This window comes from Meles meles, chromosome 3 (genome assembly GCF_922984935.1).
Source record: "Meles meles chromosome 3, mMelMel3.1 paternal haplotype, whole genome shotgun sequence".
Taxonomy (NCBI): Eukaryota; Metazoa; Chordata; class Mammalia; order Carnivora; family Mustelidae; genus Meles; species Meles meles.
Genome location: NC_060068.1, coordinates 97,426,872 through 97,454,566, shown reverse-complemented (window position 1 = coordinate 97,454,566; position 27,695 = coordinate 97,426,872). Strand labels below are relative to the sequence as shown.

Sequence of the window (27,695 nt, the reverse complement as noted above, 5' to 3'; positions counted from 1 at the left end):
TATCTTAGAGCGAGCTATTTCAACACATGAGAACATTTCCCTGGTTTTTAGCTTTTCTGGAATTCAAACGCTTACTTAGCTTTGTCATAGAGATTTGAGAAAAGTCCTCTGGCAGCCTCCTTCTAGCTGTAAACCACAGTGCTGATTGGCCTCATTGGCGGTTTGTTATTCTCTTACATACTAACAGAAACTTCTCATCTAGCTCTGCAGCTTGAATAAGTTCTAATTTTTCAAATATGGTTAGTGTTTGGCTCCATAGTGGTGCTCCCGAAGTCCATTTTTAGGGTTATAAGTTTCTTTTTTTAACCTGATTGAGCATAATGCCTGTCTGCTCTGTATCTCATCAGTAGGATTGAACCCTGACAAGTAGAGAAAGTATAATTGGTATCTCCTGGGACTTCTTGGAACAATGTCTTCAGTATTAGTCAAGGGAAATGGGTGTCATCTTCTGCAGGTGAGACCAGTTCTTATTTTGTTTATCACAGAGAACTATTCTTTGGGCTCTAATATGTGGCTTTGCTTCTTCATATGCTGGTCTTTTTATTATCAGCATCTAAATAGTTGGTAAATATAATTGGTTTCTCTTTAAAAGCTTCTTTGGGAGTACCTTTATACACCACGTGAAGTGGAAATAATGGAGAGAATTTCCTTTCCTCGTCCCTTTATGTAACTTACTGCTATGTCTCTGGTAGTGATTCACCTTCTGGGCACCAAAGATACTGTCCATGATCATCTGCATCTGGTCTCAGTTTTTGCATTCAGTTACCATGTGCAGCCAACTACTCTCCACCTTCCCTCCACCTTCTCACCTTATAGCTGGCCTTACATCTCCAAATCTCCAAACTCCATCTTTCCATCAGGAAACACAACATGTTAGAGTCTACCTAAGGGAAACATCAGTGTTTCTTTTGTTCTCATTTTTCCCAGTTGTGGACCACTAGCAATTGTAAAGTGACTTACCATTCACCATTAATAAAATTTTTACTAGGGATTTAATAATTAACAAGCTATTTCCCATTTTTCACACATTAGTGTGAAAATTCCCTTTGTCCTTCTGATGACAGTTGTGCTAGTATACCATGCTGACTGGAAACTCCTGCAATTTTTATACAATTTATTCATTGACTTTTCATGTTTGGTCTTTGGGGATTTCTTGAAGCTTGAAGCTCAGCTGCCTAAAAGACCAAGGTTGGATGGACTAAAATAGAGGTCAGAATGGGAAGGCATTTTCTTTGAAAACAATAGTTTTCATAGAAACATAAAGTTTGGTGACAATCTTCATTTGTTAGTATTAATATTTCTATGCCAATGTCTAGGAAATATGTGACTCTGATGTAATTTCCTGATTTGATTTGATTTTTTAAAAAAAGATTTTATTTGAGAGAGAGAGAGAATGCATGAGAGGAGAAGCAGAGGGAAATATACAAGCGGACTGTGCTGAGCGTGGAGCTGGAATGCAGGTCTTGATCCCACAACACTGAGATCATGACCAGAGCTGAAATCAAGAGTTGGTAGCTTAACCTTCCTGAGCCACCCCTGCACCTCTAAGGAGAAAGATCATTTTCTCTGAAGGCAATAAGAGAAGCCCACTACCACACGCGAGAGTTGCTATCATGTGTTTTTTTTGTTATTAATTTAGTTTTTCACTTGAGTGTATGTTTTATGCTAAGTTCAAATACGTTCCTTCTTAATTACCCCATTTAAGCCCTACAGTAGATTCCAAAGTTTGTTTTCAAAAGACTGTCTTTAAAATGCCAAGATGCTCTTGCTTAGAGACATGCATTGGTAAACTTTAAAGAGTAGGGGCAAAAGCAAAATCAATGATTATGTTTGTCTTTCTGGAAGGCAATGTTTCTAATCAGTCACTTGGTGACGTTTTCTAAAATTGCGTTATCAAGCTGTGATTATTAATAGTTAGAAAGGATAATAAGCTGGAGTCACAGAAGCTATTTATATTGGCTGAGTCCTATGAAAACGAGAGCATTAGAGTTTAGTGCTTATGGGGAGAAAGAACACCTGTGTTACACCAGGTGATTACTGAAGGAAAATAAGAAAAATGGGGGGAAACCCTACCTTTCCAACAACCCTAACTGGTTAGCACAAATTACTGAATTGGAGGACTCTTTCCACAAATATTAACATTAGCTCTACTCTGCTTATACAGCTTTTAGGCTGAATGAATAAATTCAGAAAGGGAGGCTTTGCGAAAGGTGTATCTCACCAATGACATTTCTGGAACAGGAAAACAATGATTTGGGAATTATGTATGTGGACTTTGGGACTAGAAAGACTGCCATTAGCTGTGTGACTGTGGGCAAATTAGTTAACTTCCTTCTTTGCCTTGGATTCCTTGTCTCTACTTGGATAATACAGGTTGATGTAATGATCCCAGTGAAATAATGTATGAACAGTTATGATTTTTATTGTGTAAACAAATGATATGTCCTTAGCAAGGAAGGGAAATATAAGAGGTAAAATAAGAGAACAGTCATTTTAGAAGAAAAACTTACTTGACATTTTTTAAGTTGGGCACAAACCAGCAAATACCTAGTATCTGATTTTATCAGTAAAAGGATATATCTACCTCAAACAAGCCACTTTACTTAGTGACAAAAAGATAACTGGTCTATTTAAAAAGTGGGTAGTGGACAACATATTACTTCTCGATAGCTGACAAAAGATTCTTTTTTTTTTTTTTTAAGATTTTATTTATTTATTTGACAGACAGAGATCACAAGTAGGCAGAGAGGCAGGCAGAGAGAGAGAGGAGGAAGCAGGCTCCCCATGGAGCAGAGAGCCTGATGCGGGGCTTGATCCCAAGACCCTGGGATCATGACCCGAGCCGAAGGCAGAGGCTTTAACCCACTGAGCTACCCAGGCACCCAAGATTCTTAAATCAACTTCAGTGGCTTTACTTAGTGACAAAAAGATAACTGGTCTATTTAAAAAGTGGGTAGTGGACAACATATTACTTCTCGATAGCTGACAAAAGATTCTTTTTTTTTTTTTTTAAGATTTTATTTATTTATTTGACAGACAGAGATCACAAGTAGGCAGAGAGGCAGGCAGAGAGAGAGAGGAGGAAGCAGGCTCCCCATGGAGCAGAGAGCCTGATGCGGGGCTTGATCCCAAGACCCTGGGATCATGACCCGAGCCGAAGGCAGAGGCTTTAACCCACTGAGCTACCCAGGCACCCAAGATTCTTAAATCAACTTCAGTGGGCAGACCTAACATTAGAAAACACTAAGTGGGGGCGCCTGGGTGGCTCAGTGGATTAAGCCGCTGCCTTCGGCTCAGGTCATGATCTCAGGGTCCTGGGATCGAGCCCCGCATCGGGTTCTCTGCTCGGCAGCGAGCCTGCTTCCTCCTCTCTCTCTGTCTGCCTCTCTACCTACTTGTGATCTCTCTCTCTGTCAAATAAATAAATAAAATCTTTAAAAAAAAAAAAAGAAAAGAAAACACTAAGTGTGGGGGCCCCTGGGTGGCTTAGTCTGTTGAGTGTCTGACTCTCAATTTAGCTCAGGTCCATAATCTTAGGGTCATGGGACTGAGCCCTGCATCACGCTCCATGCTCAGCAGAGTCAACTCATGATTCTCTCTCTCCCTCTCCTTCTGCTCCTCCTCCTGGGTGCATGCTCTTTCTCTCTCACTCTCAAATAAAAGAAATAAATTTTTAAAAAAAGAAAAAAAAATGAAAAGAAAATGTTATGTGTATATACCTTGGTACAATTGTTGGAGGATGGTGGATTTTTCCAGAGCTATAGACAGGTATGGCTTCTCTGTTTTTTAAATTGCTTTAGCCTCTTAGCTATCCACTTGGTAAAGAGAATTTAATGAGCACTTGGAGACTGAGCTTTGGTTAGTGTGGTAATTTTTTGGATAATTCATTAATATTCCAGTTCTCCCCTTTCCTGCTGGTGGAAGAATTACCTTCATCTGCTTACCTCATTTGGAGTTAGGCATGTCCCCACATGACTTGATTTGGCAAATGAAACGTAAAGGGAAGTGATGAGACTCTCCTCACACTTCCTGAGTTTTCGTAACCAAGGAGGCATGTGCTGAAGTAGAATGTACACCTGCCAACTCTGCCAGCTGGTATGGGACATGTACTGTGAATGAGCATTGTCAGCCAAGGAGATTTGGGGGTTGTTTATTATTGCAGCAGAGGCTGGCCTGTCCTGACTAAGCTAAGCCATCTATGGCTGGGTATCTACTTGCACGAACACAGATTCAGAAGTAACCGGTGACATAACAGAACCACCTAACTGATACTTAACAAAGAAGGATTCTTCCAAGATGCAGCCCATGAACAAAACGTAAGAGAAAACCCTTCAGAATCTATGTCCTGAGAGCTCTTCTGTTTGCCCTCCCATTAGCTTGGGTGACTGTCAAAGGGTTTTCTCTTCTATAATCCGTAATTCAGACTACTATTGTTGGCAAAATGAGACTGTGGACTAGTAACCTCTTTATTATCACTTCCTACATCTCTCTACCTTGCTACCTCCCTCTCTACATCCCTATTTCCTTCCCTTCCTTCTTTCCTGGGGGGTGGGGGGGAAGACTGCGCATTGTGTGCCAGGCACTGTATACATTTCTAGAAGTGCAAAGCCAAAACACTATGATTTGGCCTTAGAGGAGCTTCTATTTAGTTAATGGCACAGTCTGACCTCTCTCAACAAATAATGCTAATATAAAATGGTAGAACTGTACTTGAGATATTTACAGAATAACATATAGGCTTAGAATCTGGGTGGCTCAGTTGTTAAGTGTCTGCCTTCAGCTAAGGTCATGATCCCAGGGTCCTAGGATTGAGTCCTGAATCAGACTCCCTGCTCAGCGGGAAGCCTGCTTCTCCCTCTCCCACTCCCACTGCTTGTGTTCCTTCTCTCACTGTCTTTCTGTCAAAAAAACCCCAACACACACACACACACACACACACACACACACACGACGAAAAAAAATAAAAAAAAAAAGAAATAACACAGAATGACTATGATCTTATACACTGAGTCCTTGAAGTTTAAATCAGTCCAAACGACACACAAACATCTTAGTAAGACCTACAGTTAGCAGTAGTCTTTCAAACTTTACTAAATCATAAGTTTGAGAATGTCTTAAATAGGCAGAGACCATTATTCTCAAACAGAGAAAAGAATGATTAAATACACAGAGTATTTGAGGAATGTATGAGAAATTCCTATCTTATTCGGTTAGGCCAGGATGTAGACCCTTCCAACTTACATGATCTTCTCACTATTACAACAGTCATATCTAAAAAATGACAGTAAGTGGAAATAATCAAATAACAAAGAAGATACATAAACACTGGCAAACAATTTGGGCTATAGCCAGAATCAGAAGATGTTAGAAAACATTTTACAGAAGCCTGTACATTTAAAAGCTATAAACAGACCGTTTATAAAGGAATTTGCTACTATGATTTTAATTAAGTTTCATCAACCTATGATAGAATTGCAATAAATGTGAAGAGAAAGTATGGAATATGCTTTTCTGTTGTTTTTTATTCAGCAAAGCATATATTTTTAAAACAAAATCATTCAGGAAAAAAAATTGGGGGATGCCACAATGCAAACGAAACACAGCAAAGTCTCCCTGCTGATAACATATTGTGACTTTTTATTTTGGCATGGAGACGCCACAGAAACTCACAGACTTAAAACATATATACAATCAAAGATTCCAAGCACTTCTTTGGGAAGTATCATTGGAATAAGGAGTTATAAAACTGTGAATGGCTTCTAGAACAGAGTTTACTACATCACTCTTTGTTCTCACAAACTAGAGTCTCATTCTTTGATGGCTGAAAATATATGCAATCTCTATTTTTACAGCTGGTGACCCGCAGTTAATTTTCACCAGTGGAGAAATTGGCCAAGCTTTCACTGTCTTCCGCTGCTGTGCTGTGTCCCCGTTGGCTTGGAATAGCAGGAAGCACTCGGTTTGTCCGCAGAGGTCCTCCAGACAGAACTGCGGAGAAAGAACAGAACGGGAGTTTTTCAAGGTTTGCTTCTCTCAGAGTCTCAGGACAAATGGAGGTGGCAGAATGAGGAGTGGAGGAATTTCTAAGGAGCCTGTCTTGGTGAGAGCCCAGGTGTAGGAAAAAGCTGTGTCTCTGTATCCATTCACACTTACCACGTGTCATCAGCGATGTCAACTATGCACAAACACAAGATGGAGCCAAGTTTGATCAAAACACATCGGGCCGTGCGTGCCTGGCAGAGCTCTCTTTTCCTGGGGTGGAACAGCTGTTGATGGCCAAGTCAGCATAATGCTCTAAATGAGCCCCAAGACATCTGTACTGCTATTTTATGTGAACCTCAAAAGGTTCTCAGGGTTCTCTTAAGAAAAGCCCTCTGTACCTTTCCATTTCTTTTTCATTGAGCTAAAGCTGGTCAAGTATCTTTATCTTCCCTTCTCTCCTTACATTTAATTGTGGAGAACAAAACGCTCCTGGGCTCTGCCAAAGAAAATCCCTTCTCTGGCTTCTCCAAACCCCACCAGGATTCAAGGCCAATTCAAGGACTACTTAATTAGGTATCCTTGTGAGTCATTTCTGCTTAAAGATAAGGTCAGGCTTGAATTTCATCCAGTGATTGAATTCACACCAATCCAAACTCTCGCTTTATAGGGATCAGGAAAAGCAAAGGAATGGATCTGAGATTTTGGTTTTGGCTACAAACTCTTTGTGTGAATTTGGACATATTATCTCCACCTCTCCTGTTCCTTATCTGCTGAAGGACAGGGTTATACTAAGACCCCACTGGTCACTATTTTTACCTAAGGAATCCTAGAACCCTTGACTGGTTCCTTCCAAACTACAGCCTGGGACAGAAAAGACATGTTGGATATTTATTCTGTGCAAAGTGTTGCCAGGGTTTTCCACCTGTTACCTCCTGTAATCCTCCCAACAACCTTGTCAGGCTGGCACTGTTCCTATAGGCTAAGGGAGTAAACTGAAAGTTAAGAAACTTGTCTGAAACAGGGCAGCTCTAAAATCATTTAACCTCCGCAATAAAGAGGGTATGGAGAAAGAGCAAGAGCAAGAGCGAGAGAGAGAAAGAGAGCAAGCGCGCACATGAGAAAGTACCTGCATGCTTGCATACATGTTATAAATGACAGGGCTGGGATAGAAAGAAAAGGAAGGAAGGAAATTAGAATTCTTAAGTATTGCTTGTTTGCATGAGTCATCTGACTCAGTGTCTTATAATAAGTTTTGTTCCTGGCTCTGCTACTTACTACCTAAGTAACGTTGGGCAAATCATGTAACCTCTCTGAACTCAGTTTTCTCATCTGTACAATAGGAATAATAATAGAACCTGCCTCCTTATACAGATATGAGAATATACAAACTCAGAATTTCTGGGTATGGGGCCCAGAAATCTACTTTATAACAAGCATCCCAGGTAATACTTTCTTTTTTTTTTTTCTTTAAAGATTTTATTTATTTGACAGAGATCACAAGTAGGCAGAGAAGCAGGCTCCCTGCTGAGCAGAGAGCCTGATGCGGGGCTGGAGCCCAGGACCCTGAGATCATGACCTAAGCGGAAGGCAGAGGCTTTAACCCACTGAGCCACCCAGGCACCCCCCAGGTAATTCTTTAAGTACACTCAAGTGACTTGAAGGTCACTGGCTGAATAGAACAGATTTAATATTTTATATTTAAGAAATTTTTGTACAAATTATAAAATAATCAATAATGTCAAAAGCAGTATGGTTGAACAGCATCTGAATGATTATTCCTTTCTGTTTAGGGATGCATAGCTTCTGAGTACAGGAATAACACATATTTGTATCTGTTCATCAGAGTAAGAAAAGCAATGTCAAGAGACCAGCCTTAAGAATTTTTAAAGCACCTTCTTAAACACATTAAATAGTACATAGCAAAATAAACTTGTCATTGTTTTTATAATCCAAACACAAAAATTCCTCAAGGGAGGGAGTATTCTTTTTTTTTTTTTTCTAAACAAGCATTACCAAGTTGGATGAAGATTTAAACACTGTCTCTCTTCTATTTTCCTGTAATTCACAAGTTTTGGCGCCTGATGTTCCCTCAAAATATGAAAGTAAACTGAAATAACAGTTGGTTGCATCTAGACATGTTAACACTTGCAAAGGCAGCGGAAGATTCAGAATACTTACATTTTTGGTCTGGCAGAGGAGCTAGGTTGTTCCGGGTGATAGGAAGGTCCCTGATCTGGGGTCTGTTTGGGGACAGATGCTGAAAATTTTGTCCTGGGGACAAAAAGAATTGTATCAATCATTTGTGACATAACCAAGTACAAATTACAAAATCCACTCCATTAGAGAATCATAAGTTGTTAGAGATTGCAGAGTTTAAGATGCTAACAAGAACAAAAATCGTAATAGCTACACTTTACTGCATTTCTATTATAGCAAAGTCAGTGCTTCAATGAAAGAAAAAGACAGCGGAAGTCAATTCTTGAATAAACTAGTTGAAATAAAATTTTATAAACACAGTTGACTACCCACTCCATAAAACTTAAAAGTTAAAAAAAATAAAATAGGGTCTAAAGTATAACATCTTAATCAAATCTGTGGTGAAAACACAAATCAGTAGGATATATTCTTCTAGATTAGTGTTTCTCAATGCTGGCTGCACATAGGAATTATCTGAGGAGTTTAAAAAAACACTGTTGCCCTAGCCAAACCCAAGATAAAAGAGAATCTCTGGGGCTGGAATGGGGCGTCAGATTTTTATCAGTTTTGAAGGGATTCTAAAATACAATAGGCTTGAGCATCACTGCCCTAGAAGATGGGATCTGGGTGAAGGTATTCGGCAGATGGCTACTCTTTAAGTTAGGCCATAGCAGTTCTGTCCGGAAGCCCTGTGTACTGCCTGTTGGGAACCAATGGTTAAAATCGCAGGAATTTAGTGATCGGCTTGATATCACAGTGGCAGCCTGGCGCCGGTCATAGTAGAATTATTTATACCGTGGACATGGCAAGCACTGATTTCTCTCCTGGAGAGCCAGCTATTAATTATCAACACACTACCAATTATAAAAGAGTGATCTAAATCTCTTTAAGTAGAAAGAATACCCAAGGTATTTAGGTCCTTTTAAATAGATGACCAAGTGGGACAGAATTAGACTTATTTGCCAGCTTGGGCAAGAGATGCTCTCTCTCTAAGTCTCAATCTCCTGACCTACAAAATGGTGAAAATAATTGTATCTGTCTTTTTCACTTGTCATACAAATTAAGTAGGAGAACAAATATAAAGCATTCAGCTTACAAGATTAACACTCACAAAACATTAGTAATTATTACAGTTTTATTCTGTGGAGTGTTTAACATGATCTCCTGGAGAGTGGGGAATCTTTTGATCTTTTGCCTCATAGTCTTGTAAGAATCAAAACACTAACAGAACTGCTCATAGGTTTAATTCTGCTTGGGTCAAGAATAAGGGGGAAAAAGCATTAGCCAAGATCCACTGTCCATCTGCGTAGAGGAGTCCAATGACATATTCTAAGGGCAGACATCTGAGCACTGCCATTTGATGAAAATTGAGCAAAATTTCCACTCTCTCTGGTGGATATTATATTTTTATTCCTTTGTATTCTAAAGGTCAAATAACTTCATAAGCTATTTAAAAAGAAAATATCCCTGAAGAGAATAAGTAAGTGATTATAGCAAGTATCCATATCAACTCATACCTTACGTATCTACTTATCTATGAACATTTGAGCAGAAATTTACAAAACCAAGAAATGAGATAATGGTAATTATGGCTAATGTTTACTGAGAACTTAGGACTCAGGAACTGGGCTGAACCCTATCCGCCTGACTTCATTGAATCTTAACAATCACTTTCCCCTGTGACACAGATACCATTATCATCCCCACTTTACAAATGAGGACCCTGGGTTGGAGGACTTCTCAAATGTGCTCAAGGTCACAGAATGCAAAGCAACAAAGCTCCAACTTAGGTCTGTGTGACAGAAAACCCATCTCGCCTCCCTAGCAGCCAAAGCCATTTGACAAGATAAGAGATGGGCAGAAAGGGGACATGACAGTGATCTGGGAGGTGGGGGGAGAGCTAGACTTCATTCTGCACTGGCATCTGGCTCAGTTTGGAAGGACAGAGTGGAGCTATGCACAGCCCAGAGCTCTTTTACCTGTCCTGTGGGTACCTTGGGGAGCATCCAGCCCGTCCACTGTCCTAGATTCAAATGGCAAGAAGGGTTTTCACAGTTAAACAAAGGAATTTGGTTAAGCAACTGAAGAAATTCAGCACTCTATTGTGTACTCACCATATTCCTTAGCCTAGAGCACAAAGAGGACAAGGCAAGGTACTCAGGAGGGGATTATAGTGTACGCTGGAAGAAAAGCAGCTTAATTTATTCTTTTCGAGCCCAAGAGTAGAGGTGTGAGGGCATCACGTAGGAAAGAGCCGTCCAGAAAGGTGGCGGTGTCCTGAATCCCACAGGGCTCCCCCACTTCCTACCTAGTTCTGTGACCTTAAGCAGGTGGCTTAACCTGTCTGTGCCTCCATTTCCTCATTTCCAGAATAGGGATTAAGAACTTCCCTCCTGCAGCACTGTCAAAGGGGAAGTAGCACTTCACTACCTGCCCCACAGGAGGCTCATTAAGGCAGAGCCGTTCTTCCCTGGCTTACGGTGAGAAAGAGCCGCAGCTCCTGTAGAGGTTAGGGTGACTTCCTGACAACGGTGGCTTTTGAGCTGGTTCTCAAAAGACTATACAAATCTGCCAAGCACACAGTGGACAGAAGGCATAAATAACAGGGGCACCGATGCCATAGACTGAAAGGTATGGGTTATCAGGGAACTGAGAGATATTCAAGGAAGTGTTCAAGGGGACGGGAAAGGATTGGAGATGTGAGGCCCAGACGCTGAGAATGGGAAGTGAGGCCCAGCCTCAGGGAGGACAGCATGTTGCAGCTGTGATAGTCTAGAAAACTGGGAGAAGGGAGTTCTCTCTGGAGGGAGAGGAGAAGTGAGGACTTTCTTACTTTCTGTGTGATGGCTTGTAAATAACCAGGCTGGTAGCAAACACCGCAGAGCTTTCTGTTCCATTTTCTCTGAAAGCTGCTTGCAATGAATTAAGCTGATGTGCTCCAAATTTCCTCATTAGGTTAAGTGCCCCATCCCACATCTCTCTCCATCTAGCACACTGACAGGTCTCAATGAATGTTAAACAATAATCATTACAGCTAAATGTTCAGGGTTGCTGATGCAAGCACAGGATATTGGCTGCCAGGAATTCAAACGGTAGCACTGTTAGCCCCTCTTATTTCTACTAAACCCAGGGCAGGAAAAGACAAACTCTAATGCCAAAGGGGGCTATTCAAGTTCAAACCAGTGGTGGGTGCAGTGGTATGATTTACATTATCCAACTGCTTTATCGTATCGGACTTTCATATCACATATGGGGGATCAATGTTGAAATCTGCTAGATAAACAGCTTAAAGCACTTAAGTGAACCCTCAGAACTGTAGTCCTGAAGCCTCAGCAGTTCTAAAAACAACATTTTAAAGTGGGTTAAAAATGTCCACAAAAGGGGCACCTGGGTGGCTCAGTGGGTTAAAGCCTCTGCCTTCAGCTCAGGTCATGATCCCAGGGTGCTGGGATCGAGCCCCATATCTGGTTCTCTGCTCAGCAGGGAGCCTGCTTCCTCTTCTCTCTCTGTCTGCCTCTCTGCCTACTTGTGATCTCTGTCTGTCAAATAAATAAATAAAAATCCTTAAAAAAATAATAAAAAAAAATGTCCACAAAAATAAAATCTGTAAGGCAGGAAAATCTTTTTGTTTGGAGAAGGACAACATAATTTCTAAGAAAATTGCACTGTGGGTAAAGCAGCAAGTATACTAACAAACTGGACTGTGAGATTTCAGGAGACAAGCACATTGCCACCATGATACCTTGCTGTTTAGGAGATCTGGGTTTGAGTGCTGAGTATGTCGTTAATTGGTTGTAAGACTCTGAGCAAACTGTTTTAACTATTTTAGGCCATGTGAGTTATAACTGAAAAGGGCCTCATGAGATATAATAGCTCCGGCCTCTGGATGAGTAAGAAACTCGCTCAGAGAGATGACATGTCTTGCTTTATCAGTCAGGGCTCATCCAGGAAAAAAGAGACCTCTGTTTGTCTTTCAAAAAGAGGGAATTTCGTACAGTTGGTTATGTCTGTGATAGAAAAGCTAAGAAGCCAAATGGAGGGAAAGGAGGAAGACAATCCAGAGATTAGCTGTATATATATATATACATATATATATAAAATTTTTTTTAAAGATTTTATCTATTTATTTGACAGAGATCACAAGTAGGTAGAGGCAGGCAGAGAGAGAGGAGGAAGCAGGCTCCCCACCAAGCAGAGAGCCCGATGCGGGGCTCGATCCCAGGAACCTGGGATCATGACCTGAGCCGAAGGCAGCGGCTTTAACCCACTGAGCCACCCAGGCACCCCATATATATATAATTTTTAAAATGTAACCACCCCTAGGCTGGTGAGATGAGAGGAAGAGATGGTAGAAGCTAGTGGGGGCCAGAGGCACAGTGAGCAGCTGTGTGGGGGGAGTGGGAAGAGGAGGTAGACCTGCTGTTGGGAAGCAGAGGAAACGGAGAGACACTGTGAACAACCACAGTGCTTTCCCTCCTTCTCCTACTCTTCTGCTGCGGCTGTGCCTCCCGGTACTTGGCCCAAAGTACTTGGAAGCAGCTGCAAGGGAGCCTAGGAAGCATCGTTCCCGGAGAGACAGAACAGAGTTGAAGAAAAAAGACTAGATGTGAGAGCAATGAGGCAGCTGACTAGCACATTTACTTCATCATCTTTAAAACAAGGTCATTTCTAGCTTGTATCTAAAGCACAGTGCTTAGTAAAGGGTCTGGCACATTGTTTTATTTTTTTTTTAAGATTTTATTTATTTATTTGACAGACAGAAATCACAAGTAGGCAGAGAGGCAGGTAGAGAGAGAGAGAGGAGGAAGCAGGCTCCCTGCTGAGCACAGAGCCCGATGCGGGGCTGGATCCCAGGACCCTGGGATCGTGACCTGAGCTGAAGGCAGAGGCTTTAACCCACTGAGCCACCCAGGCGCCTCTGGCACATTGTTTTAAAAACAACAACACCGATATATACTTTTGTGTGTGTATAATACTATATTCCAATCACTGTTCTAAGTACTTTACATATACCACCTCTTTTAATCTTAACAGCAACTCACAGTCCTATATTAAGGTATTTCCTCCCAGTTTTTTTTCAGGTGAAAAAAAAAAAAAAGCCCAGAGAGATTAAGTAACAGTGACAGAGCCAGAATTTAAAGCCAGATGTTTTAACCACAGCAGTGTTCTGCCTCTTGACAAATTAGAATGACAGAGACTCTAACCATTATAACAACCGTATAGTCTTCTATCTAAACATGAGAAGAAAATTAAAGTCAGTTGCACAATCATTTTAGCAAACCTATTATCTTTAAAAACTCATTTATACACTGAAGATTCTTGGGAGATTTATCTTATCACAACTCAGTTGCCTACAATGGCTCCTAGTTATCATCAGTGCTTAAAAACATTGGTTGAAAAAAGAAATGCTTTGATGTGCCACAGCTAATTATTTAAGATACCCTTGGAGAATTTTGCTGCTGCTTTTCTGCTATTCTGCCACCCCAGGACTATTCAAGTTACTTCAGTGTTGTTGAAGTTGCTGTTACTTTAGTTTCTGTTCCAGACAGCTGAGCCCAGTTGTAACTGACAGAGAAAAGATAGACCAAGGCTATCTGGGGAACAGAAAAAGAACAGGATTTTCACAAATTCCAAAAGCTTTTCAAAAGAGAAGGTATTAGCCAGGATAGGACCAAATCCAGGGAGGAGGCTGGATTGAGGCCCTGGAGGCCACTAAAGCATCAAAAAATTGAGGACCAGTATCTTTCCTTCCTTTATTGTTCTGTAGAACAAAAGCCAAAATACCACCTATGCCACTAACCACATACTTTTGGGCTTTGTGGAGGAAGTAAAATGTTGGGTGGAGTTTTCCTCGGATCCCAGGCAAAAGCCTTCCTGTGCCCATCCACATTTATCCTGTGCTTCAATACATAACAGACACGTATGAGGGCAGCCATACTCCACCTCACGTGTTTCAGACACCACACACCAGAAATGAGGGAAGAGAGCCAGACTCTTGCTGCATATTAAACAGGAAGGAATATTTTACATCTCCAAACACATGTTCCTCCTCCTCTTCTTACAATACCCGTAGCTCTCCTGGTCTTTCCTTCCTCTGTGTTTGACAGAAACGGGTTCAAGATACATCATTTTTTCTCCCTCTCAACCCTATCGTAAGAAAAACAACAGAAACACGTGGATAAAGAACAACTGACATTCCATGGAGAGATACTAGGGCACGTGGTGGACAACGCCAAACTGGGGACGGTGACGTCCCACTGGGATTGAAAGGGACTGTGGGTATGCACATCCAGCCCGTCATGACCCTGTGCGATTTGGGTTTAGGGTTGCCCAACTTGTTAACTTCTCAAGAGAAGCTAGAATTTTCCATTTTTGTGTGAAACTTCACGATTTTTGAATATTAGCAATTAACTCATTTGAAAACAAAAGACACTGTGGTAATGAATTGATTTGGGAAGCTGTTTTGTAGCCTCTGCTTTGGAACAATGGCTTCCTTTCTCAGGTGTGCCTCAGAATCCCCTGTGGACCATTTACAAAATAAAAACAAATGTTTTAGTGTGATATATTTATTTAAAAGTGGGAGAAATTAGATATATATATATATATATATATTGTTTGTATGTATATAAAAACAAATTCTTTAGTATGATACATTTATTTAAAAGGGGGATATGTACTTTTGTATATATGTTTCGTGTGTGTGTGTGTGTGTGTGTGTATCACGTATATAAGACATCTCTGGAAGAATAAACAAACAAAAGCAGCAGTAGTTTTGGATGTGGGGTGCTCTGCAGCTGGGGGAAGAGAAAGGAGGGAGAAATGCAATGTGAGCCTTTGGAATGTGTGGAGACTTGAACCATTAACATGTGAATGTGTTTCCTTTCCATGTGGATATACAGAAGGCATTACCACTTCCCCTTCTCCATCACCAAGATTTTGCTTCAGTAGGTCTGGAGCAGGGACCGAACACCTGATTTAAAACCAAGCTGGGGGACGCCTGGGTGGCTCAGTTGGTTAAACGACTGCCCTGGGCTCAGGTCATGATCCTGGAGTACCAGGATGGAGTCCATATAGGGCTCCCTGGTCTGCTTCTCCCTCTGACCCTCCCCCTTCTCATGCTCTCTCTCTCTCAAATAAATAAAATCTTAAAAAAAAACAAAAACAAAACAAAAAACAAGCTGGCACACAAACAGATCAACACCTTGTAACTGATCTCTGCCACTTACCCCTAGTTAAGAATCTTGCTACTGGAAATACTAATATTCCCACTCAAATCTGCCACAGGTATTTGCTGGGAAGATGAGAAGGCACATACTTTAACTTGCTGACTGCTCTCAGGGTGGAAAAGCAGAATGCTTCCCATAGCCTGGAGATCTTGAATCCAGTGGATTCAAGGACACAAGTTGGCCCTAACCATCCATTTTGTTCTGGCCCTGCCCTCAAGGCTACTACTGTTGGTCCAGTTCCTCACCCAGAACTCTATGGAGAGACCCTGCCCGGAATGAGGGAAAAGGAAGTAAGGACAGTACCTGATGAAGGATTGTGTAGGTGAGGAAGTTGGGGCAGCCCCAAGACCTCCTGGTGACCAGACTTGCTGGTGAGCAATCTGTCTAGCAGCTTATCAGAAGAAGACACAGTCCAGGATTTACAGAACACCTGGTTGGAATCACCTCTCCAGGGGTGATCTAGCAACGTCTGGCAGCCAGTTCTGTTGTACAGTAAGTCCTGCTCGCTTCGGCTTTTCTGAGATCTTTGGGCCATCTGATGAGTACCGGAGTTCAGGCCGGCTTGGGAAGTGGCCCCCTGGGAAGCCATGAGGAAGTTATTGCCCAGGGTGATGGGTGGGAGACTCTGCGTTCTGATTGGTGGAAGCCCCTTATGGGCCAGAGACTTCTTTTCTGGCAAAAGATATTTTGAATTCTCCAAGGTCCGCTTCTTAAAGTCAATCATAGCCACCTGGCTACCAGGCTCTTCTTGGCAGTTGGTCTCCGTGATGCTGTCAAAGGTAGTGATGATGTCATCGACTTCCGAGGTGTGCTCCCCCCTGTGTCGATCCCTGCTGTGATCCTTATGATAGGCCTTCTGTTCTTCTTTTTTGTTTTTGCAGAAGATTTGGTTGAGCATGCTGAATCGTCCCTCCTTCTTCTGGGGTCTACTGTTCTGGGAAGGAAGAGGTCGAGCAGGCTCTGTTCTATGGGGATATAAAATAACAAGGATGCCATGAGAAAACAGGAAATGGAGACAATCCCCAACCAAAAAAAAAAACAAAACAACCTCCCTCTGTTCCATCTTCTTGAGAAGGTTGTCTGAGGTCATCCAAAGAGACCCCAAAGCCGTCTCAAGTCAAAGGTGATGTGGAGGAACTTGCAACAAACACCCTTTGTCTCTCCCCCTTCCTTGCCATGGTCTCTTCTCAGCCCAGCTATTTCTTAGATTCCTTTTAGTTTCTTGGGAGCTGTCCTTTCAAAATTTACCTCCAGAGAATCTATTTTCACCAAGAGATAACCTATGCTGAAAATAGCTTAAAACACTACTGTTCTCACTTCTCAAGGGCAGTCAATAGGAGTGTAAGTTTTAAGTCACAGAGATGAAGGCCAGGCCTGAGTTGAGGCTTCAACTAGTGGAAGTGGGGTGTGCTCATAGGGGTGGGGGAAGTGTGGTTTGGGGCTTTCTCTGCAAGGGATCCCAACAGATCTGGGCAGAGCTCGGACATTATCTACTTTAGGAAGCCGGCCTGTTTTATGCTATTTGGATGTTCTTCACTTCCCTTTCAGTTTTTACTAAATTTCCTATTGAAAAAATACTTTAAAAAAAGTTTACTAAAGGAAAGCAAGGGAAGAAGCTTTTGTCTGGGCTTCAGCTGCTCTAGAGGAAGTATGTAAGCCAGAGATTGGGCGTGGCAGCAGAAGCAATATGAGCAATGCCCAATGGGCAGGCAAATTCTAAAGAAAAAAAAGTTGTCCAGCTGGCTCCTTTTCTGTGGAGAGTTTCCCTGAGACACCATTCTGTTTTTGTTCCTTGGAAAATTCTGTTACTCTCTTTTGAGGCCACAACTGACTTAGTGCTTTCTATGGTACGAGTTAATGATGAAACCTGACCCACGTGAGTGTCCTAAAAGCCAGATTGCAACATTACTTTTTGGAGTACGATACTGTAATCTGTGATTTGGAAAACATCGCCCCTTGACTGCATATAATTCATGTTTATCTTTATAGGTCACACAGTGTGTAATTGGATCTTTACTTCTGTGATGTATTTCTATCTTCCTTCTTTCACGTTACACTAGGCTTTTTGAACTACTCAACACAACTTCTGGACCCCTGACGTTACCAGAGAGAGCCCCAAGGGATTTCTAAAGTTCTTTCAAGTTGACCTGTAGAGAATATGGCCCTGTGAATTAATCCTACAGTGTTTCCTCCTTCTGTCACAGATTGTGATTCAGGGTGGGGGGGCTCTCAGAGTGTAGCCCATTGACCCTGAGAGCGGGGGTCCCCAATAGTCTTCAGGAGTTTCATGAGGTTAAAACCATATTCATAATAATATCAAGATGCCTTTCTCACTGTGCTGCTTTTTGCACCAAGGGTAAAACAGAGATAGGGGGTGAAAGTATTGGGTTCCTTGGTATAAATCAACACAGTAGCATCAATGGACTTATGTTACAAAAAAAAATCGTCATTTAATTTATTAATGTCCAGCAAAAGTGATTGATTTTATTAAATATTAACCTTTAGGTATACATTTTTTGACAAAACAGGAAGTGCTCTTAAGCAATTCCACTATATAATGAAGTATGACCATTGTCTTGAGGCAAAACACTTGTGTAATTAAGTTGCCAGCTAACCCAGACACCTTTTTTTTCACAGAACACCATTTTTATGACTCATAGACAAATTATGGTTATTTGGAGTTGGCTATTTACAGAAATTTTCTCAAAAATGAATAAAATAAGCCTGCCATTTGAAAGTAAACAATTGACAGTAATTGCTGCCAATGACAAAAGTCCAGTTTTTAAGAAAAAATTAGAATTGTGAAAAACCTGCAGGCACACTGTAAGCTTGACAGCTCCTGATACATAAAAGCTTTACTGATAAGATCAGTGGTCGTATTAACCAACGTGATTTTTTAAAAAAATTTATCATGATTAGGAAGATATTCACAACTAACTGAACCAGTATTTTCCAAAGGACCAGAATAAGATGTTATAAAGTCATGCATGGGTAGAAAACCCATTTAAAGTGCAAGATAGAATTAATGGATTTTGATACAACAGAGTATAAAAAGTTCATTGATATGCTGACAGTCCATATTGTAACTAACCTTTAGGAAACTAACACTTGTCAAGTTTTGATGTAATATCAAAGGAAAAAGTATCCACAGTTATCTCCAAAGGCCACTGAAATATCTTTATCCAACTACATGTTTATGCAAAGCCAGATTTTTTCCAGACATATGTGCTGCCGAAGCGAGCACTTTCCAGACATTCCAAAACAAAGCATTGCAACAGAGGGAAGGCAGGAGCAGATATGGGAATCCAGCTGTATTGTATCAGGCGTCTGTTAAGATATCAAAGAGATCTGCAAACAAGGTGGAGCTGGGCTATTCTTCTCATTACAACTTGTTTTTGGTTTCAGAGAACAGGTTGTGTTTAACTAAAAACATGGTATTTAGGTCACCATGCAAATGTAATGGAGTTATTATTGCTTTACAGGAGTAACTAGATAAATATTTTATTAAAAATTTATTTTAATTTCTAATGCCATAAATATCAATAGGTGTGATTCACATCCATAAAAGCTCTCTGGGGTTCCCAATTTTTGAAAGTGCAAAAGGGTCTTGAGAACAAAATTTTGAAATTGTTGATTACAGAATAAAGAATATGAAGAGACCATGGCATTAAGGGAAGAAGAAAGGGAGAAGAAAGGAAGGAGAAGCGCCAGTCCAGAGGGCGCTGGGTCTGATGGATTCGTGCTCATGACTATTACTTTGCTCCACTGCGTTGAGAACACCTCACCCTCTGTTAGACAACAGCAAACACAGTATTGAGGTAGTGCTGGCCTGGTGCATCAACAAATTCAACAGTTGTAAGGGATTTTGTGCACTGCTGGGAGGAAGAAAATGAGGGCCTGCCGGTGCACTCACCTGCTCTCCTGGGAGAGGAGTCTGACGCAGGCCGCGTGGCCGCAGTACAGGGCGTAGGCCAGGGGTGTGCTCTCCTTGGTGTCCCGCAGGTTGCTGTCCATGCCCAGCTCCAGCAGTGACTGGACACAGTCTGCCTTCCCTGCAGCAGCAGCCCAGTGCAGCGGGGTCCTGGGGGACAACAGGGGAGCAATACAAGGGTCAGAGCACAGACATGGCCCAGGTTGCTTAGCCAGCGACAGGTCCTGTTTAAAGTCTGGGCCCCTCCTGAGACACATGTTGCTATGTATGCTGTGGACATGCTAAGCTTTAGATGGGGCTTCAGGATGACAGTGTGCCCACTGGAGCCTGCCCTCTAGTTGTAAGCATTCCCTGGCCTTTTGCCTTCACTGGCCTTCGTGAGAATGTCCTAGAACAGGAAGCAGTGGGTCAATGGCTACGGATAATTTTCAGGCTCTATATACCCAGGGCCAAACGGTCTTCTAACAACACTGACTCAATTTAGCCTCCTACCAGCTGGGTGCCTATTTCTTCCCTAAACTGAGTGTTCCTAGCACCTTTAAAGAAACTCTCTTCTGGGGTGTTGGGGTGCCAGGGTGGCTCAGTCGGTTAAGTGTCTGCCTTCAGCTCAGGTCATGATCCCAGGGTCCTGGGATTGAGCCCACGTCGGGCTCCCTGCTTAGCGGGAAGCCTGCTGCTGCTTCTCCCTCTGCTCTTCTACCTGCTTGTGCTCACTCTTGTTCTCTCTCTCTCAAATAAATAAATAATATTAAAAAAAAAAAAAATCTCTGCCCTATGGTGAGTGCTGTGAAGTGTGTAAACCTGGTGATTCACAGACCTGTACCCCTGGGGATAAAAATACATTTTATGTTTATAAAAAAAATTAAAAAAAAATTAAAAAAATCTCTGCCAATTTGGTAGGCAAAATGATACTTCAGTGTTGTTTTCTTTTGCATTTCTTTAACAGTGAGGTTGAGCTTTTTGAAATACATTTCTGTCATTTGTGTCTCCTCACTGAAATGACTCTTAATGCCCTTTGGCTCTTTTTCTGTTAGATTGGTAGTTTTTTCTACTATTTATGTGGGCTCTTTATGTATTAAAGGTATCAATCTTTTGGTAAACATTTTCTCTAATTTGTTACTTGACTTTTAATTTTTTAGTGATTTTCCATACAATTGAAAAAAACACTTAATTATCTCTTCACTTTTGTTTCTTTCATAACTTTATGCTTAGAAAGCCCTCCATTAGCCAGAAGGTAGGTATATGTTCACCAGTATCTAAGCCTTTATTAAATTGTAAAACCAGTATTTTCTTAGGAAGAAAAAAAAAAAGCAAGAGACTGGGAGGAAATACTGTAATTTATAAATTGCCCTGGGAAAGGCTCAGTCCTGAGGCAGGAAAGGTGGGCATTGCCAGCTTCTCTTTGGCTTTGTGGTGGGGCCTCAAATTTGGGCAGAAGGGCAGCCAAGTGGTCTTTCAGACATGGAGGCAGCTGAAGAGTTCGACTGAGAGGGCTCAGTTGGGGCTATCTGTGAAGGCACATGAGCCATAATATTTGGAGAGTAGTCTTGTCCCCAGTGTGGCCAGTGTCCCGAGGTATGGATTATATCTCCTGTCAATCAAGCATCCTTCACCTCAAGTTATGCTATGGGCAGCACTTTGAGACCACTTAATAGGACCATATTTCTTCTTCAATATAGTGATCAATCACAGTGCTTATTTGAATATGTGGCAGATGTGATTCATTCCACTCTACTTGAGAGAGGTCTCCAGACACTATTTATTATGAAATAGGATGAGGCAGCAGCCAGATTATGCGATCCTGTTTAGAGGATATATTGCCAATAAATTAGGTAGATGAAAGGTTGGACATCAATTTCGGCAATTTACTAACCCATGACAACCCACTCAGGAGCAGCTTGAAATATTTCTTACAACAACTGTGAAGGCTGACTGTTTTGTTTGGACTACCAACACAGAAAAAGAGGTCCAGAAGAATAGGGGGAAACTGACATTGTTTTTCAGAAAAACAAGGGAAGTATATAGACAACTCCTAACTGATACACATGGAGCCTTTGTAGTGTTCAATTGCACGTGATCCCCGCTGTAATTCCTTTCTTACTCTAAACTTCCTGCAGTTTCACAGGAACAGCAGACTGGTTTCAGTCATCACAGTGTGGAGTTGGGCGGATCAGAGCTCATGATCAGAAGAAAGTCATTCGAGATCGCTGAGGAGGTAGTCTCTGAGTGGCAGGAAATGATGGCTGTAAGCATGAAGCATTGGTTGAGGAATCGGCAGCTATGGAATGATTTATAGAACATATAAGTATTCCCTAGAGGATTCCCAGAAACATGTAGGGAGGGGAACTTGATGGAAGATGGTCTTTCCTGACGATAAATGGGTTGGGTATTAGAGTCAATCTGACCCCACCAGTTGATGAAACTTGGGACATTTATGCTACATAAGCTACTTCTGGGTCATGTGTTCTATGCCATCACTCTTAGGCTAATTTACACCATGTTCTAAATGTCACACAGATCTGTAAAACTTTAGTATCTAGGAGGACTAGGACCTCCACATTCCCCCCCCCCTTTTTTTTAAATCACTGCCTTATTTCTTCCCTTTTCTTCAAACACTTTCCCTCTGCTAAGAAAGATAGGAAATCACAGTTAATACAAATGCTTAAGGCACTTACACCTAGGAAAATTTTGAAGAAATTCTACTACGAAGAGGAGCTCATAGTTTGTGGGAAGGCACAGCTGCATGACGCAGAAGACGTGAAACAAAAGGGAGGGCAGATCTGTCACTGCCGGCAACCTGTGAGCTGAGCTTAGGAGCAGGAACTAGATTCTCCTCGAGATTGTCCTTGAACTTAAACCTCCTCGGCCTTTATCTTTTGTACCTTTTTTTCTCTGCTTGGCTTTACTTTCTTCCGATGCTTGTGGAACTGGCTTTTTCTTTGCTAAGTGTGTGCTAATGCAGAATGGCAAATATCCTCTTCAGAGCTGGTTCTAAAACTACTTTGAATTAGGCAAACTTTTCTCCAGCCCTCCTCTCCTTAATGTGTTGCCTTTTTTTTTTTTTTTTTTTTTTTTTTTGGCCTTCTGGATCATTCACCTTTTCTCTTCATGTAACTTTAGTCCTGCTACTACTGTCTTACCTGCTCAGGATCAACATCTGCTCTTAGGAAAAGGTCTACTTTCAGTGCTCTATGCTTTAATTTTACAGTCGTCATGTTAACCACGCCCAGCTCCTGAGACTCAGGCGCAACCTAAGATTTTTTTCGGGAATCAGGAGTAGGCGGTGCTTCTTGGAATTTATTTAAAGTTAGGATAAATAGGTGGCTAACTTTGCAAGAGGGTTAAAAACACACAAACAAAAAGCAAAACAAAACAAAACAAAAAACCCCATCCATAGTGTGTAAGCCTTTTACTTATTTTCCAAGTCTTGTTTGTTGTTATATTATTCTTGCATTTCCATTGAGTCATGCTTAACTAAAAGGAAGATTAGATAAACAGTGTAATTGAAAAGCTCTTAATAGTTGATTAGAAGAAAAAGCAATGTGGATGAAAAGTTCCGTTTGGAAGAGGAGGGTATATAAGTCTTCCTTTAATTGCTAACTACCTCTGAGATAAGTCTCTTCCCCTTTCCAAACCAGCTTCCTTTTCTATGCTAATATTATTTTAATGCTTGGGAAAAAAGGCTTGATAAAGTCCTCTCTTGTTCTGAATATAAAACCTCTATTATGCTCTTGTCTGGATAGCAAGAACTCTTTGACTTCATAACATAATCCAGGAATGAAGAAAAAAGTAAGACTTACTGTTAAGAATAAAAAAGAACGTATAGCAGGAAACTGACATACAGAAAGCTTTCTGAAAACGTTTAGCAAAAAGTGGAAAATCTGACAATACTGTACAGTCACAGCATTTCTCTCCACAACAATGATTTTTCCTCCCCTGACTAAAAACAGCAGGTTTTATTGTCACCAGCACATGTGTAAATATTACCGGCAGTGAGGATATAGTCATATAGGATAACCCCGTAACCATATTCTTTAAGATTAACTTTCGGAGAAGATGACTGGTAGTCCCCCACACGTCCTGAGTGGGCCCGAATACCTGTCATCCGCATCCAGAGCCTGCAGGTTACACTCAGGCACTCTGGCCAGCTCATTAATGATGTCACTGAAGCCCGCTGCCGCTGCGATGTGCACACACGTCTTCCCACTCTCATCGTCGTAATTGACGATGGACGGCCCTTGGTGGTGGCTCAGGATAATGGAACACAGGATTCTGTTTCCACTCTGGGGAGGAGAGGTCAAAAGGAGCTCATTAGGTCCAGCCTGGGGCTCTTCCCTGCCTATGCATGTTCAGATAAAATACAAAGGGGAAAACAAATGCAAAAGGAAAAGGAAAAAGAAAAAGGGAAGTAAACACATTTTATCAAACCCTCCAACACCTTCGCACCTGTCTCTCTTTACTGCCGGGATTTCTGTTTCCCAGAAGAGCTAAATTGTCTTCTATGATTCGCCAGCTAAGAAGGACTTCAGTTATACACCAGACTAGTTGACTAACGTTGGAGCTGGCCCATGCAGGGGTGACCGACATAGCAACTTGCTGCTCAGATCTCTGTGCTTTCTTTCCCCAACTGTGGCAGAGGTGACCACTGAGAAGTTGGTACAGTGAATTCTCATGTTAACAAAATGACCATGACAGGTACTCACTGGTGGCATAATGATGACCAAGAGGATCCAGTAATGGTCAAATGGCTACAAATGGCATGAAACTTAATCTCCAAAAATCCTTGGTGAAAGGAAATGAATCATAATTAAGTAGCCAATCAATAAAGAAATCGACAAATATGAGAAAGAACTTCAGGCAACCATATAAACTTGGTCTACCTCTCTGTGCAGATCTATAATAAACTTTTTATCTTATCTTCGAAGGGAGGCTATTGTACACTCTTTTTAGTAACCTGTCCCAGCCCTAAAAGCCACCAGTTCTTTCTTGAGGTGTCCTGTATCTCTCCAGCTTGCACAAATAGGTGAGTAAAATCTGTGCATATTACTGCTATTGAATACCTTCTATCGAATTGAAAAATAAAAAAAAATTGCATGAGCATTTGCAATGTTAGATGACAATAAATCTTCAGGGGCAAGTGAAAAAAATTCTCATATCACTCAATAAAAGTCTTATCTTTTAGATTCTCCTGGTATCTCTGGAAAGATCATAAAACAATCCAAATAATTCATTAGCATTTTAATTTTCTCAGTGAATCCACAGAGAGACCCTGGAACTCCACACAGTAGGACTTCTGGGTGGAATGGAGGCCCCTCGGAGGCACGCAAAGCCAAGTTAAGGAAATGGGAGAGGCAAGTTGTTATTCTGGAAGTGCAGCTTTGGGCCACATGCTAGGGTCAGAGACCCGGGCAGGAGAGAGAGTTGGATTTTTAAAAAGCAGCGATTCTGATAGGCTTCAAACGCTGTTCAGCGGCTACTTCCTGATACACTTTTCCATGTAAAATTTCCTGTTGATCTTCTTCCCGCTTTGTTACCCTGTTCATGAGATCCCAAGTTTGCATTCTAGAACTTGAGTCAGTTTCCACAATTCCATGGAACAGCACTCATTCATTTCACCTTTCCTCTTCCTTTTCCTCCCTTGTTTCTGTTTGCACTCTGGGCTCTCTGGCTCTCCGGATTTCCCATGACTCAGCTTGCTGCTGGCTTCACAATGAGCCATTACACTGTGGACCCTGGAGTGTGTTTCCAGTGCATAAGGGGACAGCAGCTGACAGTCCCGAAACCTCTTGAGCACCGAGGGCCAGGAGCCTCACAGCTCTCAGAGTGCTGAGTGTGTGTTAACCGCAACAGCCAGGGCCAGGTATATCATGTGTGGAGTTCCCTATTCACATGGCAGGGAACAAGCTTATTCCTTTCATTTTGGTGTCTTTTTCCTCCCAAATACCCTTTGTCTGAAGTTTCCAGGGAACTTCTTTTGTGTCTACATCTAGCTTTCACTTACACAACAGCGCCACTCTATCTCGTTTTCTCTGATAAGAAGGTAACTCCCAGGAATAATGGGGAAAGCTGTCTTTACTGAGTGAACATTGTGTGCCTGGCACTGCTCCAAGCATTTTCACGTACCAGTTCATTTCATCCAGACAACACCCCTGTGGGGTAGATCCTCCTTTGATCCCCATTTTGTAGAGGAGAATATGGTGGCACACAGGGGTTAAGTAACTTGCGCAGGGTGACAGCCAAGAAGTGACATAGCATGGTAGACAGCCTGTCTGCAGAGCCCTTGCACCTCATGGCTACACCATTCAGTCTCGGATAAAAGGAACCCTGTCTGTTTATTTGATCCTTCATGTTCTTACTGGAGAAATGAAAGTAAAAAAGTAAAGAACTCCTGTTTAGGCTGCAACAGCAGTAGCAAGGATGTGTGCCCGGCCAAATGAAACATGAGGTCTTTAAAAGCCTCTGCTCTGAGGGTTGCCATGGTACACCCTCAGAGGAATCTGAGGGGCCTGAGAGAGCACTAGGCTGTGAGCTGGGGCTTTGGCTCGCTGGTTTCCTGGTAACTGCATTTCTTTCTTGGCAAGCTGGCTGTGTCAGGCCAAGGTAGGCTCTCCAGGCCTGGGAGGCCAGCAAGGGTCACAGAGACCAAGAAGCACCAGGACAGAAGGAATGGGATGGTGCCTGGAAGAGCCCTCAGGAAGAATGGAGAGTGGGTTTCCACTTGGGAGAAATGTCATTAAATAGGGGAAGCAGTAATACTGTATAGATCGTATTCTTACGGAGCTCTGGAATTCTGCACTGGATGACCAGATGAGCATTGTGGATTTGTTTCTTTGTTTTCTGTTGTATTTGTTCTGTTTCTGTTCGTGGATAGTTCATGAAGTTGCCTTCATGTGCTCTGAGAACTGCTGGGAACTACTGAGTGTTAGTCATTGTCACGTTACTTGTCGTAAGGGAGGGTTCCTAAGAAGTCTTGTGTGATATAATGATTTATAAGAAATATATATATGGCCCCTCAGATTCCTGAAAATGCTTCAAAGCCATAAAGGTGAAATGGGTGTCCTGTTATTAGTGACTTTTGGACCCCACCCAAGGGTGGGGCTGGTTGCCAGGTGGACCAACCGTGTGATTAGAGGGTTGGAGCTGTTAGTAGCCCCATCTAAAGCTTCTAGGGAGGGGAGAGGAGCTAGAGGTTGACTCAGCCCATGGCCCATGACTTAATCATGACAGTGTAGTAAAGCCTCCATAAAAATCCAAGAGGGCAATCTTTAGGCCTTTCTTGGAGAGCTTCCATGCTTGGGGAACCAGAAGATTTCCATCTGCTACCAAGCCAGACCCCAAAATCCATGAAGGCAGGAGCTCCTTTCTTTGGGACCTCACCTTATGTATCCTTTTAACTGGCTGTTGATTCCTATGCTTTATCATATCCTTTCATAAAATGGTTAAGTGTTAGGGTGTCCCTAAGTACTGTGAGCTGCTCCAGCAAATCAATCGAATCTAAGAGGAGGTCACTGGAATGTCCAGCCTGTAGCTCGTCAGTCAGAAGCACAGGTAACAGCCTGGAGCTTGAGATTGGCATCGGAAGTGGGGAGTGAGGTGCAGCCTTGTAGGACCGAACACTTCACCTGTGGAACCTGGTGCCATCTGCAGAGAGTCGTGTTGGAATTGACTCGCATTCTCAAATACCCTGAAAAACCTTGCCACCCACACACAAAAGTTGAACTAATGTATAATAATTTTGCTGCAGGAAGACTGCTAAAAAACAAGATTCCAATGTTCTGACTATAGATGCTTTTTATTCTAGGAGACCTTCCAAAAGCTCTTAGTGGGCGACTTAGGACTACTTGGTTATTTACTAACACATATCTGGGGAATTAGTGCTATTGTGGCTTCTTCTCAGAGGAAACTCCAACCTCCTCCCTTCTTTTGGAAGCAGTGGCCTGTTTGCATCACTTGTCTCATGATGGTGACCAGATAAATGGGAGGCTAGGATTTTAGGTCACAAGCCAGAGCCAGATGCATCAGGCTGGGAATATAGCTGTGAGGGAACATCTACCAGTCTATACTAGGTGAATATTTGAAAGTTGAGAGCCTGGGGCTAACCAGATATAAAAAGTACCTAATTAAAAAAAAAAAAAAAAAGTACCTAATAGCCTGAAGTCTGAACCATCTTCATGGTTAGCCCCTTTGGATACAAGCTTTACTGCTTGGCCTGACTCCAGAGGCCACTGTACCCCAAAGCTTGGGGCTGACTGCCCTGGAAAGCTAGGGGAAAGACAAAAAGGGGGGGAATGGGGCATGAGGCATGCTGACCCTCAGCTGCTGAGCCTCATCATTTCATAGGTTCTCTAATATGGTAGAAA

At 42.0% G+C, this 27,695-nt stretch overlaps 1 protein-coding gene across 2 annotated transcripts in view; it reads right to left on the bottom strand.

Moving 5' to 3' along the window:
- Positions 1-5,294: 5,294 nt before the first annotated feature.
- ANKRD55 (ankyrin repeat domain 55) overlaps positions 5,295-27,695 on the bottom strand; it is a 164,442-nt gene continuing 142,041 nt past the window's right edge. For both annotated transcript variants that reach the window (XM_046000080.1, XM_046000082.1), the window contains 5 exons: positions 23,434-23,618; positions 19,318-19,485; positions 15,708-16,369; positions 8,161-8,253; positions 5,295-5,988 (listed from right to left, as the gene is read on the bottom strand). In XM_046000080.1, the coding sequence (XP_045856036.1) occupies positions 5,867-5,988; positions 8,161-8,253; positions 15,708-16,369; positions 19,318-19,485; positions 23,434-23,618 (1,230 nt within the window). In that variant the 3' untranslated portion in view covers positions 5,295-5,866. The remainder of the gene's footprint in view (positions 5,989-8,160; positions 8,254-15,707; positions 16,370-19,317; positions 19,486-23,433; positions 23,619-27,695) is intronic.